Source organism: Electrona antarctica, assembly GCF_951216825.1.
Source record: "Electrona antarctica genome assembly, chromosome: 6".
NCBI lineage: Eukaryota > Metazoa > Chordata > Actinopteri > Myctophiformes > Myctophidae > Electrona > Electrona antarctica.
In genome coordinates this window covers 32,379,359-32,394,618 of record NC_136811.1, presented here as the reverse complement: position 1 = coordinate 32,394,618, position 15,260 = coordinate 32,379,359, and the positions used below count along the sequence as shown (strand labels likewise).

Below are 15,260 nucleotides of genomic sequence, written 5' to 3'. Positions count from 1 at the left end.
ACGCTATTCAGAAAAAGGGACACAGGAGTTTGCACTAATGTGACTGTCGAAGCACGGGGAAAAAACGACCTCACGTCTTTCACATAGATACCTTAGCCATGGTCTTTCACCCTTTGAGCATGCAGCCATGCAGTGGGTCCCCTTCTCCGCTGCAGAGAATGTGATCATCCCGCTTTGTACTTTATGAAAAGTCCGATTGGGTGTTAAATTAGCCAGCACGTCCAGTGCACAGCACACTGATTATTAGAGAGAGAGAGCGAGAGCGAGAGAGATAGAGAGAGGGAGAGAGGGAGAGAGAGAGAGAGAGAGAGAAAGACGCTGCGTGCTGGTGGTTATTATAAAACAAATTGTAGCCTACTCATCTTTGTTTGTGTTCCGTTTCACGTTATTGCTGCACACATGCAGGCAAAAGCAAAAAGGGGTTTAGAAGTGACAATGTCCATCACAGGGACAGGAAACTCCTCGCTCAGTCGCTCCGTCCGTAATACACACAATTCTCACAGAGTGACTGATTAGGCTAATGATTGACAGGTGCAGCAGCTTTGGGAGCGTGCCTGAAGATGTCTGTCAGACATTCATATTTTGCTAAAGTGTATATAAACTCTGTAGGCCTATCTGATTAATTGCGGGAGGATGCAGGATTCGCGGGGTCCCACTGATTTCATCTTGACCGGCCGGCGGCCGTGCCTGCCCGCCCGCAGGTAGGCTATTTAAATACCGCCCGCGCCGCAAACATTTACATTGGGTCCCGCTGGCTCCAGTTCCCGTTGCAGGCTTGCAGCCCTCGAGTGTAATCCATAATTCCATATAAATATCATCTAACATGTTTGAAAATGATGGGAGGGTTCAGATTGAACATTTGATCACTCATAGATAAGGGGAAAGAACGCGCACTGTGTGAAAACTCCAATAGTGTAATTTCCCTACAAGAAAAAAAAAAAACTCCGGGACAACGGGTCCCGAAGAAATTTCCGGGCGGGAAATTGCGTGCCCTATAACCGGGAGGACCGAAATCCCGGGATCCCGGCATTAAACCCTAGTGAATGGGCCCTATTCACAACCACTATTTGACAAGAAAACACTCTGGTAATAACATTGTGGGTGTGTTTCATTTAGGTGTTACTGTGTGACAGCATGGACAGTTCCTGTATAGTTAACCTTATACTTGCACACAGAAATACCAACAAAAAGACAACCCTTAACGCTATAACCTTCATCTGCACTGCCAAAATGGCCACTGTGAAAAAGGTCCATTAAAATGTTACAGTACCTAATCAGAAAAAGAGGTAGAAGATAAAATACTAAGAATTAATAATTCTTTAAAGCACTAGTCACAGACACAGCAACAAATAATAGTAAAACCTTCTCTCGTCAAAACCTTTTACCAGAACCTTATCTTGGCCCAGTCACCAACTTTCACTTTCAGGCTTCAGTATAACTGGCTTTGGACTTATTTGGTGGCACTGGGTGAAGTTGTCACAAAATCTAAAACTGTCAACAAAGTATGGAAATGTTTGTTCTGTAGTAATGTGAGCTGTACAGTTTTCCGATGACTCTAATCACTCCTGTGGAAAACCGGCACCCAGTGTTTTGTTTCGTTTTAATTTCATTCCTCATGGCAAGACTTGTATTCTTCAGTTAAAGGCGTAGTGAAACGGAAATGGTGGACATTTTATTTTGAAGTTTCAGACGGTTTCAAGTTGAAACACTGCTTTGAAGTTTCTGAACCAATCAGAGCGTCGCATCCCTTCAGGCGATGGGGCGGTAGCTAGGGACGGTAGCTATGCTACACACAGTACGCATGGTGTGCGTTTGTTTACAAGTCAGATGGTCGGCCAGTTTACTGATATGTGGCTTATTTCTACCCTATAATGTTTTCAGATACATATTTTAGCGTGATGATTAAGTTGAAACCAAGTAATACACTGTCTGGATGTTATCTTGAATGGGAATAAAAACGGAGGATTTCTGTAATCAGTAGCAGCTGTGCTGGACAGTGCTGGACGGATGCGCACATATGGGGAATTAAACGGGTGAGCTTCATTTTTATTGGCTTTTATCGATGTGGGCCTCGACACGTCATGACGCAGTACGTTTTCGTTTTCAGGAAGTAATAAAAATTCGATTTTATTGACTTTTGATATAAAAATACACAAAAATTAGAATTTGCTCATTTTTTTGGCATCCATTGTTAGGTATGGCCATATGATGACCACAGATATGGTCTAAAAGTGTGAAAAACTTATTTTTTATTTCACTACACCTTTAAAAGTAGTGTATTGTCTCATGGTGCTCTCACAGCATACCACGCCTCCCATCTAGCCACGTGTTTCCTTCCTGCTTCCCTACCTCGGAGTGTGGCGGAGGTGTGCAGTCCTTTGGGCTCATGCTTCTGGACGGTTTTGAGAAGGTCGGGATCAGAGTCAAAGAGCTCCCGTTGGTTCTGCCAGTAGTTGCCCGGGGAGACCAGCAGGCAGCCGTGCTCTGGCATGACAGAGTGCATGCGCCGTAGTCCAGGTAACAGGTCCGTCACCTGTAGACATAAGGCCTCAAGGCTGCGCATCCCAGAACTGAAATCAGTGGAGCAGAGCAGATGAGATGAGGAGGATTCCTTCCTATTTTACTTTCGGACAACATGAAGAACAGATGCCAGAGGGGACATGTTGAACAGTCCTATAGTCGTTACCTGTCAGAGTGGACATGGTTGCGGATCTCCTCCAGCAGGGTGAAGACACGTCCCAGGGGAGAGCGGAAAACATCCACCGGCACCAGGCTGCTCTCCCACGGAGACACCGCTGCCTTCACCAACACCTGCTGGATGTAGGCCACTGGAGGACCCCGGTACTGGACCATACAGAGACAGACAGACAGACAGACAATACAGACGGACACAGATAAGACACATGAGAATAAATAAATAGGGAGAAAGACCACTGAGGTGGCGTCTCCGACAGATACCCCTTTTTTGACCTATCTGCAGATTATACCAGTGTCATTTTAGTTATGGTCAGGGGGGCACACAACAGGTGCGCCAGTGCGCATGCGTTGTCAAAATGTTTCCTGCGCAGTAGATCAAAAGGCATGCAACAGCTGAGACAGTTCTGTAGAGAAATCTGACAGAGTAAGTAGACTTAGAAATAAAACTAATGTTGACTAATCATTACACGTGGCTCTTATTTTGAAGAGGAAGTCAGTGCACAGGAAGTCTGTTTCAGTTGTAAACAAGCTACTATGACACTTTCCCAACCACACGACCATAATTATTTACAATATGAAAACCATGCATCTTGAACAACACTGGGATTACTTAAACATGGAACCTGCAGCAGTAGGTGAGTAATTACTTTTATCTATGTTGGACGTTTGTTTTGGTTTCAGTGGTTGAGCTGCTAACAAACGTGCTGCTTAACGACTAGCGTACAAATACACCGTCTGTGAGCATCTTTATCTTTTGCATCTGCCCGTGTGGGCAGCATAACATCTGCCCGTGTGGGCAGCATAACATTGTGGCAGAGTAGAAATGTCCGTATTAACCCCCCCAACACACACCAACTTGCATGTACAGGTGCTCCTTTGAGAACTAGCCCAAAATAATTATGTACAGCCCTGGTTATGGTACCTTATGTGGACTATGTGGTAAAAATGTGCTGACAGTTAGCACCTAAATCACATGTACAACGTGCTGTTTTTGTTGTATTCTTGCAACTTAACACTTCCAGTGCGCCGGAACTCAAAATAAAGGCGCTAGAGTGCCCAGCAGATGAGGCAGATTTTACTCTGAAAAGCCCCTCCTTCCATTTCCCCCCAAAGTGTGAGGTATGCTGTCACATCTGAGCTGTCTTTAGAAGCATTAATATTCCAAACGAGATGCTTGGTTAACCCATTCTGGGCGGGTACCCCTTTTGGTGTTTAAGCATTATGTTATGCTTTAGCTATTGAAAAATAGCAGATCTACAAGCTCATAGCGCAGCACTATGAGCTTGTAGGTCTGCTATTTTGGAAAAATCGTGAAAATGTGACGCAAATCTTTGAATATATATTCTTTCAGAGCGAACGTTTTTAACTCAAATCTTTGCCTCTGGGAGGTCGCTGGAACAACATATTTTCAGATGGGGGTCAGCAGCCAATTACATATATTTGACATGAAAATGTTTGAGAACCACTGACAAAGAAACATGGGTTTTTCAGAAAACTGTCATGATTTAGAAGACATTTGTAGAATCGTCCTAGGTCTATGAGGACAGAACATCGGCGCTCTGATCAAAACCATGGACAGCGACATAGATTTAGAATGAATAGACAGTTTTGTCGGGCCGTAAACAAGAAAGTGAACGGCTGCGTGCATGCGCGAAACATGACGCCGAGCGCTGCACAAGGCTTGCCTAGCAACAGCCCTGTCAAAAAATAGATTTTAGCGATGACCCGAGGGTGTGCTACTATTGGCAATTCGGTCAGACCAGCGGTTTCCGTCTTTCCGAGGACACATCAAATCTCTGCATACTCAACACTACAACGGGTATAGTGTGTACTCTGACAACAGGTACAACGGGTATTGCATAACGGGGTGGGGAAAGCATTCCCAAGTTGCATCGCTCACAACTTGCGTGGTCCCCTAGTAGTGCAAGAAAATTGGGGATCTCCAAAGCACAGTGCGCTGAAAATTGGCTGAGTACCTGTATTGGGTTGAGGTCACTGAAAAAAAAAAAACAGTCCATAAAATACAGGTCTCTAGTGGGTAGACACAGCCTTAAAGCCCTGACAGACCAAGCTGACTTTTCAGACTATGTCGGGAGATTAGATTGGGAGACGTCTGTGTTAAAAGCTGCTCCAGCTCTTCATCTGCGTGCAAGGAAATACATTTACTAGAATACAGGAATGAATAACATTATACAGTTTTGCAAAAAGATGATTGAATCTGTAATGATTGCAGCTCTATGAGTTATTGAACACACCCCTGCAGTGGGTGGGGTTTTGTTTGTGGGGTTTTGTTCGTCTGCAACATTGACAATAAACATGACATTCATTTGCCAGCACAGAGTGCATGCCACAAAATGGTTGTGTCTATGAAGGGAAAATGTCTCTCTCAAATGATTTCCGGTTCGCAATGGGAAAATGTGAAAGAGAGACACTGCCCTCTCTTGTTGACGTGTTCCACCACTGATTCTACATTTAAATCAAGTGACTGACCCAGCTCACTACCAACAATGCACAGGCCAAAGAAGTCAATGAATCCCTACAGGTTATTCGCCCACCAACCACTGTTTGTTTGTGACCATCCCTCCAGGCTTTGGCATGAACATCCCGTACTTGGAGCCCAGTCTGGACCGTGTGGAACTCAATATTTGGTCAAGACTGACGTCATCAATATGGGTAGGCCATCTGGCCTGCCGGAGATAGAAGCGGCTGTTTCTAAGCGTGAGAACTCAACACCAGTCTAATGCTGCAAAACAGTGGCTGTGGTGGGTACGTTTAAGCATAACTTTGGCAAGTAACCACTCTGTTCTAATGCCTTAACTGATGCATCAAAGGCAGGCAGATGAGGTCTCAATTCGGCATTTTAGGTTTATGATTTCAGAACTTTCATCACTGTTTTCTCTAGTACTCTTACCCAATCAGGCTGCTCTCCGAGATCCCCTTGGGGCTCATGAGAAGGGATGGTGTAGTCTCGAACCCCCGTGGTGAACTCCACAGGTCCCGTCCCTGGCAAGGGCAGCCTCAACAACGGATAACTGATAAAGACACAGAGGAGCAAGAACTTCAGTTCACTTTCAAATAAAATTATGTGGTGCAAAGACAAAAAAAAGAATGTAACAGGACTAAAAGTCAAAAGGTCCTAGCAGCCACTAATGTTCATGCAGCTTCTTACACCAAACTGGACATTGTAGTAGGGTACATCCTGAAAGACTTGCAAGCGCACAGTGTCCTCCGAGTACAACATGAGTCACAACTCCAACCACCACACCATTATATAAAAAGTAAAAATGTAGTAATTTATTTGTATCAATTTTTGAAACATCACAAAACAAAATAAAGATTAACTTAATATGAAAGAGATTTCTTTTTAAAGTAACAATAATGAAGAAGAAACGCTATTTCCATGCTCAGACACATACCGTAATTTCCGGACTATAAGCCACTACATTTTACCCATGCTTTGAACCCTGCAGCCTATACAATGGTGCAGCTAATATATGGATTTTTACAGCTAACGGCCACTAGGGGACCTTCTAAATCTATCTCTATGGCCGGCTATGGCCTCTATGCGGCTTATAGTCCAGTGAGGCTTGTATATGTACACATTTGTTTTTTTCCCTAAATTTAGCTGGTGCGGCTTATATTCAGGTGCGCTTTATAGTCCGGAAATTGCGGTACCTACAGACACACATTGCTGTGTATAGGAGTGGCTGCCTAGCACCACTCAAAAATATAAAGTAAACATCAAATAAAAAGCAAATACAAGGCATAAAAACACAAGGAGATAAGCACAGATAAATTAGAGGCAATAAGAAGATAAAGTAAATAAACACTATGAAAAGTATGTTTTCAGACTGACACTGGCAAGCCGCAAGTTCAAGTTTTAGGAACAACCCAGAGGGCCCAGAGGATCTCAGGAACAGAGCAACTGGGGCTGGCAGCAGAGGAACTGAGACTAGCTATAGCTAGGACAGGACTGTGGTGACTAGATGCTAGTCACTCTGACTTTAAACAGATTAAAAATATACTAACATAAGAAGTAAGCACCTTATTTCCATTCATATTGGGATGGAGAATGTCTCTCTTGTAGTATGAATATTTGCCATCTTCATTAAGTTATGAAGAGCACTGGTGAGACAACTGTGATTAAATGAATGTGTGCAGATCTACAATAAGCAAGGCTTATTGGGTTAGTTGGGATTACAAGTAAAAAAGTAAAGTAAAAGTACATGTGCTTTTGTTGTAAGTAACCCATAGGACACTGCCAATTGCTACTGACATTAGAGGGATTGCACTGCTGAACGAGTGCATCTGTGTGCAGGGTTGGTGTACATGGTTTAGGCATTTTCACTTTTCAGAGAACGTCAAACCCTCCTGTGGCCTTTTTGTTGCCACTAGAGATCAACTCCAGTGTCCCCCTTCTCCGGCGAATGGGCTGCCTCTTATTAAACAAGTTCTCCCTGAGGACAGCCTCAGTTTCCTTAGATCAGTGGACAGGTTGGTGGTGAGGCTGCTGCATGCCAGAATCACCACATTCTTTTACCTGAACCAAGGGCAAGATGCTGGGTTCTGAGTGCCAGGAGGGTTGTTAGATCACAGGATAAAGCTCAACTAGATTTACTCACCACATCCTGCTAATAAGGTGTGTGTGTGTGTGTGTGTGTGTGTGTGTGTGTGTGTGTGTGTGTGTGTGTGTGTGTGTGTGTGTGTGTGTGTGTGTGTGTGTGTGTGTGTGTGTGTGTGTGTGTGACATCGCTTAGTGTTGTAGAGACAACTCTGGATTAAACGAGAACATGCGAAAAGGTGGATAGACCGTTCGTCTGTCTGTCCAGCACTTTGGCCCTGGACATATTCACGCTCCCAGGAAAAATAGTCACATTTGAACAGAAGATACCCTAACCCGCCTATATAATAGTCAATCGGGCCTATTCAGTCAGCCTATCAGCCACAACGGGCCCCAAAGCACAACGGCATTAGCCAGCCATACAGGTACTTTCTCATTTCCCAGGAAGAAACAATTCACAAAGAGCCCTAATTGCATAGCCTAACATCCTACAGAGATGCGGGAGCCAAATGTACAGGCGACTACTCAGCTGTGTCGGTCCACTAGCAATTTTGAACTACAAATTAAGTAAAAAAGGGCCTTTTGCACACCTAGTACTGGGAAAGGTGCGTAGGAGCAGGCAACCAGTGCATAAGACGGGAAGAAAATGGAGATCCCGCACAGCGCAGTCTTCACTTAAGTCATCAAGATGTGATTCACAATGTTAATGATTTTTTTCATACCTCCAGTTCTAGACAACACGAAATTATTATTTCCACAGCTCAAAAGGTATATTAATGACATAGTAAAATGTTTACAATGAGTGGTATTCCCCTTTAAGCTACTAGTAATAGCATATATCTTTTTGTTTTTTCTGTAAGTTAAGACAATGTGCAGGATCTCTATTCTTTTCCAAACAACATGTTAACAAACATGTTTCTTCAAATGAAGTAACATCAGTAAAGTGTCATCACCAAGTTTCACAAGTCATTTATCTTTTATTGATGTCTTTTTTTCTTCAGTGATTCTTTATCCTATTCCTATATATTTTTAAGAGTTTATTTTTTAAGATAAGATGTTTATTGATCCTCTGAGGGATCAATAAAGGTTGCCAAAGACAACACAGCAGTTATAAAGATACCGGTTATAGGGCAAGAAAAAAGTATTGTAGAATAGATACAGAATGACATAACAAATCAATGCAACACCATCAATAATTAGAATACACACCCTCAGCAGTACTTGCATAGTGCAGTACTTGCATAGTGCAGTACTTGCATAGTGCAGTACTTGCATAGTGCAGTACTTGCATAGTGCAAGAGCAGCAAGACGAGGAAAAAACACACTGTGGGGGCGGCGGGAGGGGGGATTCTCCAGCAGGATTATTATATAAACTTCTGTGTAACATCTCTCTTTTGCACTCTCCTTTCTCTGTATCTCTCTCTCTTTCCTTCATCCTCAGCCACTCCCTCCATCACCCCCACTCCCCCGCTTCTATTTAAGGTCACTGTACCTTCACAAAGGCCTCTTTTGTACGGATTCAGGCCCCCCTCCCAATAGGCAGATGGAGGCACAGGACACCCATTCTCACGGGGCCACTTTCTCACAGCCCTCTGCTCTCATCCTGCTTTCACTATTTGTCAAGTTCTTTTCTTTCCCTTCACCCTGGGCGAAGGCCGGAGAGACGTTATGCTGGCATCCATGCTGTATGTGCTACAAGGACAGTGCAGCTGTGTGCATGTGTCTGTGTGCTGTTCAATACTGTTCAATGTGTTTATGTACCCGTTGTCTTGTCTGAAATGTAATACATCTGGCTGCTGTTATTAAATCAACTATCTGCGTGCGTGCGTGCTTAGGCTGCTTTACAACATCTCTCCTACTGAAGCCTGTCCTGTGCTTTCACAAATGACTTATTTTTGGACAGGGATTTATAAAAGAGTAGTATTCGTGTGCACAGATTGTTCAAGCTCTTTTTACTTTCTCTTCATTTTTGTTCTTAATTTACGTTCAGCCCACCTCCAGTATGTTTGTGTGGGGTTTTGTGTTTGTCTTTTTGTGTTCTTCAGCTGTTCATGTTTTCCCAAACTTCCCATGCATTGCACACACACAGTGTTATTCATTTGATTCTAGATGCGTGAGATGCATGAGTCCTGAAGCATTGATTTCTTGAAATAGTATTTGGCTAAATGTGATGTGCCTTTATCCCTGCAGGCAGGCCCACTGGTGAAACCAAAACATGTGCATGCATGCATTTTACATGTCAGGGTGCTGAAATACAGCATTCAGACCATGCGACACTAAATATTAACATGCTCCAATATGAATTATTCACTGGTGTCAAAATGTTGAAAATAGATTTGATTGATTTGATTTTGAATCGATTGATTTAGATCCGTTTAGAAACTTTGAATTCTTTCTATGCCACATAATATATAGAGACAAAGAAAACACTCCCAACACCAATACAGATATACCTAATACACATACAATACATAGCTTCACAAGTCACAACTGGGCACAATAACGAGGAGGTTTCGGTTTAGCCACGCATAGTATACCATGGTATAAGTAAGTATGGACATGGGGTAACATAGTATGAACACATGAATACACAGCATTAACACAACAGCAACGCATCCTAAAAAGTAAAATACTAGACTAGACCTACCGGCTCTGTTGGTCTTACATAGTGGTACTCTAGCACAAGCCTGATGGCAGTGGTTCATATTGAGACTATCATTAATAAAGTTATTGGCTTTCTTAGTTTCTTCACTGTTTGGGAGTCGTTCATAAGTTGCTGTGTTGCAGTAGATGTTCACCCCTGCTATTTTACTTGACATATGCAGCTCTATCTTTACCGAGGAAGGATCTATTAACAGAGAGCCATACAGTATGTCCTTATCCACATCAGACTGCCTAGGATTGCACATAAAGGGTAGCTGCCATATGGTATGATTTCATTCACCCATACTGAAACATATGTACATATTGTTACCTCCACCAACAATTTGGACGTGGGCTTGTTTTCACCCCCTTTTGGTTGTCTGTTAGCAGGATATTGCCAAATGTCATGAAAGGATTTGCATGATAAATCTTGTGGAAAGGTTTGTATTGGAACAAGGAAGATTATGTAGATTGTGATTCCTGCTCACTGATAATAGTTACACACAGTACCTACCAGCAGGTGAGGATGCTGGCGGAGGTGAAGAGGATGATGGGCACTGGGTAGGAGGCACACAGCAGCCCATGGCGGTAGAAGGCCGCCGAGATCTTCTCCCGCAGCCGCTCGCGCAGCGTCATCCTGGGGGGCGGGGTCAGCTGCCGGCCATCAGGGAGCACTGGGCGGCCGAGGATGGGGCGCCGCGGGGCATCCAGGGACCTAGGAGGAGGATTGGAAGGTTTACAACAGGACCGAAAAAACTAACTGTTCTTGTCTGGCCAGTAAGACTAGCAAATAAAAACAAAACTCACCCAAATAATGTATCTGCCAAAATGGCTGAGGTAAGAGCTGACAGCCTACCACAAATGCACAAGTCTATGATATTGTCACATGTCCAGCTGTCAACTGTGTGTTTTGCCAAGAAACCAAGCCAATCAACTCAAGATTGGCGTCCCATGCTAGATGCTGCTGAAACACAGCATATTCACCAACTCAAGAGCTGTGGTCAAAGCCACCCTAAAGGAAACATGTAGAGCAGTCTGGTCTCAGCTTAGATGAAAACCGCTCAGCGGCCACACCCAGAAGGAAAAACATAGTTTTCCAAATAGCATCACCTTTTCGTACAAGACAGTGGCGTAGTTTAGTTTCCACGGTCATTCAGATGTAAGCCCTTGTTGTATGGTACCACTTGTAGGGATAAGTAAAAATGACCCTGCCATGACCTATTCTCTCTCACCTCAGTTCAGAGACTACTACTACTACTAATCAACCTGGCTGCTACACACACACATTCTGCTCTACATGAGTCTGTCTACTCTGCTCCAGTGTTCTTTTTCAGCATCCCGACATACAAGATCTTCTGCCTGCCTTGTCTCTTCTTGTCATGAGGTGGTTCCCTCAGGAGAACTTGACGGGCCCTGAGCTCTGGGTGCCTCTGGCAATGACCTGCCAGCTGCATTCTGCATGCTGCTACCTTGTCTCCAACCCTCGGGGGGCTCTCCGTAAAGAACGGTGTTGTTCACTATGTTCCCACCATAAGACGCCAGGAGAGACCTAATTAAAAATGTGTCGGTTCACATTGCGACATGCTCAGGAAGCCAATAACCTAAAACCCATCTAATTCCCTCTGACCAGAAAAATATTTGCTGTCGTTTCTCCACACAGTAGCTTATTAGCCAACTTCATAGTTGCATATTATGTCTCATGCATTTCTATTGCTAAATCTACAAGCTCCCAACACATTCAATGTGTTGGCAGCTTGTATAACTGTTATTTTCACTATTTTGGAAATTTGAGGGAAAGGTTTGCCTAGCTACAATGACATGCACAAAATGTGTATGCCAGGTTGAAAGTGGTTAACTGTTGCAGTCCTGTTGGACTTTAAAGTAAACTGACAAAATAACCCCTACAGGGGTTTATTATTTTTAATAATAACTAAGTTAAATTACATATTTCTCCAGGCAGAAATGAATCAACCATGATCCAAAAGCACCACTGTATGGTGGCTGCTATAGGGTAAGTAACTGCATCTGAAATAGGCAACTAGCTACTGTATATCCATTCAACCAAGAAATGTGATTCTTTTTTTTGTAATAGTTGACTTAGTAAACAGTGTGCAAGTGAAATACACTCAATCTACAATGTTAATTGAGCCCCTGTTTTATTAGACTAATCATTGCCTCACAAAACCTGTTAATTTATTTGTTTACCATGCCAAATATAAAAACCCTTAACCTTTTCATGTGCAGTTTGTACACAATTACAACTATTTAGAACTACACAGTCAAACCTCTCTGTTTTAGCCTATGTTACCTGTTTGGTGGAGGCCAGGCCACCTGCCTGGTTCGTGGCTGCTTATGTCCTCTGAACGCGCTCAACGCAGCAATGTTTGCATAGAGCTCCCTTCTCAGCTCAGTGGCAGAAGTCTGCGACTGCTCGGCTCTACCCCCCGGGAGCGAAGGAAACATTCCCCAGGTGGAATTCACAGCAAGAGTAGCTTGATCCCCTACTATAAATACCTTATACAGTAAACACAGCGATTTCCCACTGTGTAACACAATGGTTATTATTGCAATGTTGGAAATAAAACTTTGAAGTAAAGCCTTCAAGCCTATGTCTGTGTGGAGGATACAGCTGACTCTGGGAAAACATTTGGTCCATCTTTCTCTCTACATGGGGAAAATCTTCAATGACCACGTCCATATCTAAGCTGGCTTCGTAGTGTATTCAGTGTATTGTGAGCCGAGTTACAAGAAAGTAGAATAGAACTGATTTGGCAGGTACTCAACAGCATCTCCGTCAGTGAGTTAATCCGGGATTGAGTTTATCAGAAACGAACTGAGCACAGAGCTCAGGTCTGCTGTAGCCACCCCCACTTCTTAGTCTTCTGTACACAACACACAGTCCACTCTGACTCTGAGCACATACAGTAAGTGTTCTGTGAAATGACTTCACATCCCAAAATCAAAACAGGGTAGGGAGACTTTACGGCAAGGTGGAAAGTGAAAACTAGCCACGTTGCGAGCCAAATGCTTAGATTGTTAACTATGGCCAGTAATACTGCACCACCTACTTTGTCACACAACCTGTAATGCTCTATAAACCTGGAGACTTAATGTACAATTATTGTGAGAGTGGCTTGTGGGTCAAGGCATACCAGCCATTGTGACAAGGAAATTAAAACTTTAAACAAGTTACCTGCCATGATTGCAACAGGTAAAAAACGAAATACTCCATGACTGTACTGACAATTACTAGCCAGCAGAATTCCACAAGCTTTTGTGCCAAGCATACCAACTTAAATAGAAATGATTTGTGTCTAGTACCATGTGAGATGCCAACCTACAAACAGCAAAGTAACTTCTGATGTCTTGAACAGAATGTTTAGTGTTCTCACAGTCCAAATTCAATCATGAAGATCGGCCTAATTGTGTGTCAATTCATCTTAATTAAATAGACTTATCTAAAGTAGATTTATAAGGCCACATGTCTACCATGTTATTATAAGCAAAGACTTGCATGGAGCTTATCAAGGAATGTGAGAAAGTATACCTGAGAACTAGGCTGGTACAATACTTTTAAAGGTCTCCTCAATGAGAGTAAATTGTACAAAGTACTGGCTTACCTCTTTTCAACACTCCCTAAAACTCCCAACTTGAAGGCATCTCCAGGACATATATATTCCATTGGCATACTAGGACTTTGGTATTTATGAAAAGTCTTCCTAAAATATAATCAGCCAAATAGCTTTAAAAAATGTCCAAGTCACCCTCGTCCCTACAATTTCAAGGTGCATCCATATTCAGACATAACCGCAACATATTTTAATTTAAATTCCATGCTTCCATAATTAGGAAGCTTGTCTCCCTGATCAGTGAAGGCCATAAGCCTAGTCATGACTGTACAGAGGAGCTCTGCAAAGAGGAACAGGCTGTTAGCTTATTGCACCGTAACCTTTTACAACCATGATAAAAGGAACCAATAAGCTTGTCAATCAGTAACCATAATGGAAGCACAAATGATACAAACTGCCCATCAAGACAGGTAGTCCATTGTTTTGTGAAATTGGTGTGGGAATAGCTAAAATGTTCAACTAATCACACTTCCAAGAAAACAAATGAAGATTAAACAGGTGATAAAAAGGAAAGAAACCCCCAAAAAGAAAATGTTTGCATTGATTTTAAAAGGTTCCAGCCCAAGCAAGATAGGGTAGCTCAATGCATCGCTCAGCCAAATTCAAAACCTTCTACAAATATTGTAACAGTTGAGTACATTTACCAATTAGTAGTTCAAGTAAAATACACTACCATGTCATTTGTGAGTGAGACCCCGTTGGCCGAGACAAGGAACCCCCAGGAGTTAATTTCACACATTAATTTCACTTTAAATAACTACAATACAAAAAAATCTGTATGAATGACTAATCTTTCTTTTTTTATCCCACAATTTTGCAACCCATTTTTTCACCCAGTGTCAATTATCTAATGTAATCCTGGGCGCTACACTTCCTCTGCCAACCTGGTGGGCAAGCGGGCTGACCTCATGCTCCCTTCTATGCATGAGGAGTCCAAGCTGCTCCTTTTCACCTGACAGGGGGAGTTTCCCCGGCCAGACGTAGCGCGTGGAAGGAAGGAACACGTTATTCCGACCAGCTCCTTTCCCCCTTCCCCCGTCAGGCGCCCCGGCTGGCCAGGGGGAGGTAGTTTAGAGACCAGGATTACTGCATGTTTTTTGTGAGGGTTACGGTAACTACCCTAGGTGACACAGGGAGAACATGCAAACTCCACACAGAAAGGCCCTTTCGCCAACCCCGCCTCGGGTAACTGCACTGATGACGCGGAGGAGAGAACCCCAGCACCCACAGTGTCCCCAGCGGGAATCGAATCCAGGACCTTCTAGCTGTGAGGCGACATCACTACAGACTGTGCCACCGTGCCCCCAATGACTAATCTTTCTAATAATATGTTTTAGTACAACCACTATGATTCTATTTGTCATGTACAATTATGACACTTAGACAAGACAATTTAAGTCAAACCACACCATCTTCTCATATCAGGGTCCCTGACTCCCTGGACATTGGCTGGGTTTCCCAAACAACACTTCTTACACCATGGTGTAAGAAGTGGTTCTGCACATGCTCAGTTGCTCCTCTAGCCTGTGAACCTAGACATTTCATGCATAGATGTGCCACGCAATGGTAGGCCTCAGGCTTGGTATGGTAGGCCTCCCATTCTGAAATTGAATTTAATAATTCACACACACACACACACACACACACACACACACACACACACACACACACACACACACACACACACACACACACACACACACACACACACACACACACACACACACACA

At 43.3% G+C, this 15,260-nt stretch overlaps 1 protein-coding gene across 2 annotated transcripts in view; it reads right to left on the bottom strand.

The window, feature by feature from the left end:
• scap (SREBF chaperone) overlaps positions 1-15,260 on the bottom strand; it is a 44,661-nt gene that overhangs the window by 26,776 nt on the left and 2,625 nt on the right. The window contains exons 1-5 of one of the 2 annotated variants that reach the window (XM_079502513.1): positions 12,210-12,332; positions 10,416-10,616; positions 5,609-5,729; positions 2,687-2,844; positions 2,350-2,570 (exon numbers count right to left, since the gene is read on the bottom strand). In XM_079502513.1, the coding sequence (XP_079358639.1) occupies positions 2,350-2,570; positions 2,687-2,844; positions 5,609-5,729; positions 10,416-10,537 (622 nt within the window). In that variant the 5' untranslated portion in view covers positions 10,538-10,616; positions 12,210-12,332. Of the gene's footprint in view, positions 1-2,349; positions 2,571-2,686; positions 2,845-5,608; positions 5,730-10,415; positions 10,617-12,209; positions 12,333-15,260 lie in introns of those variants that run through there. The other variant, XM_079502512.1, reaches the window with a different exon arrangement.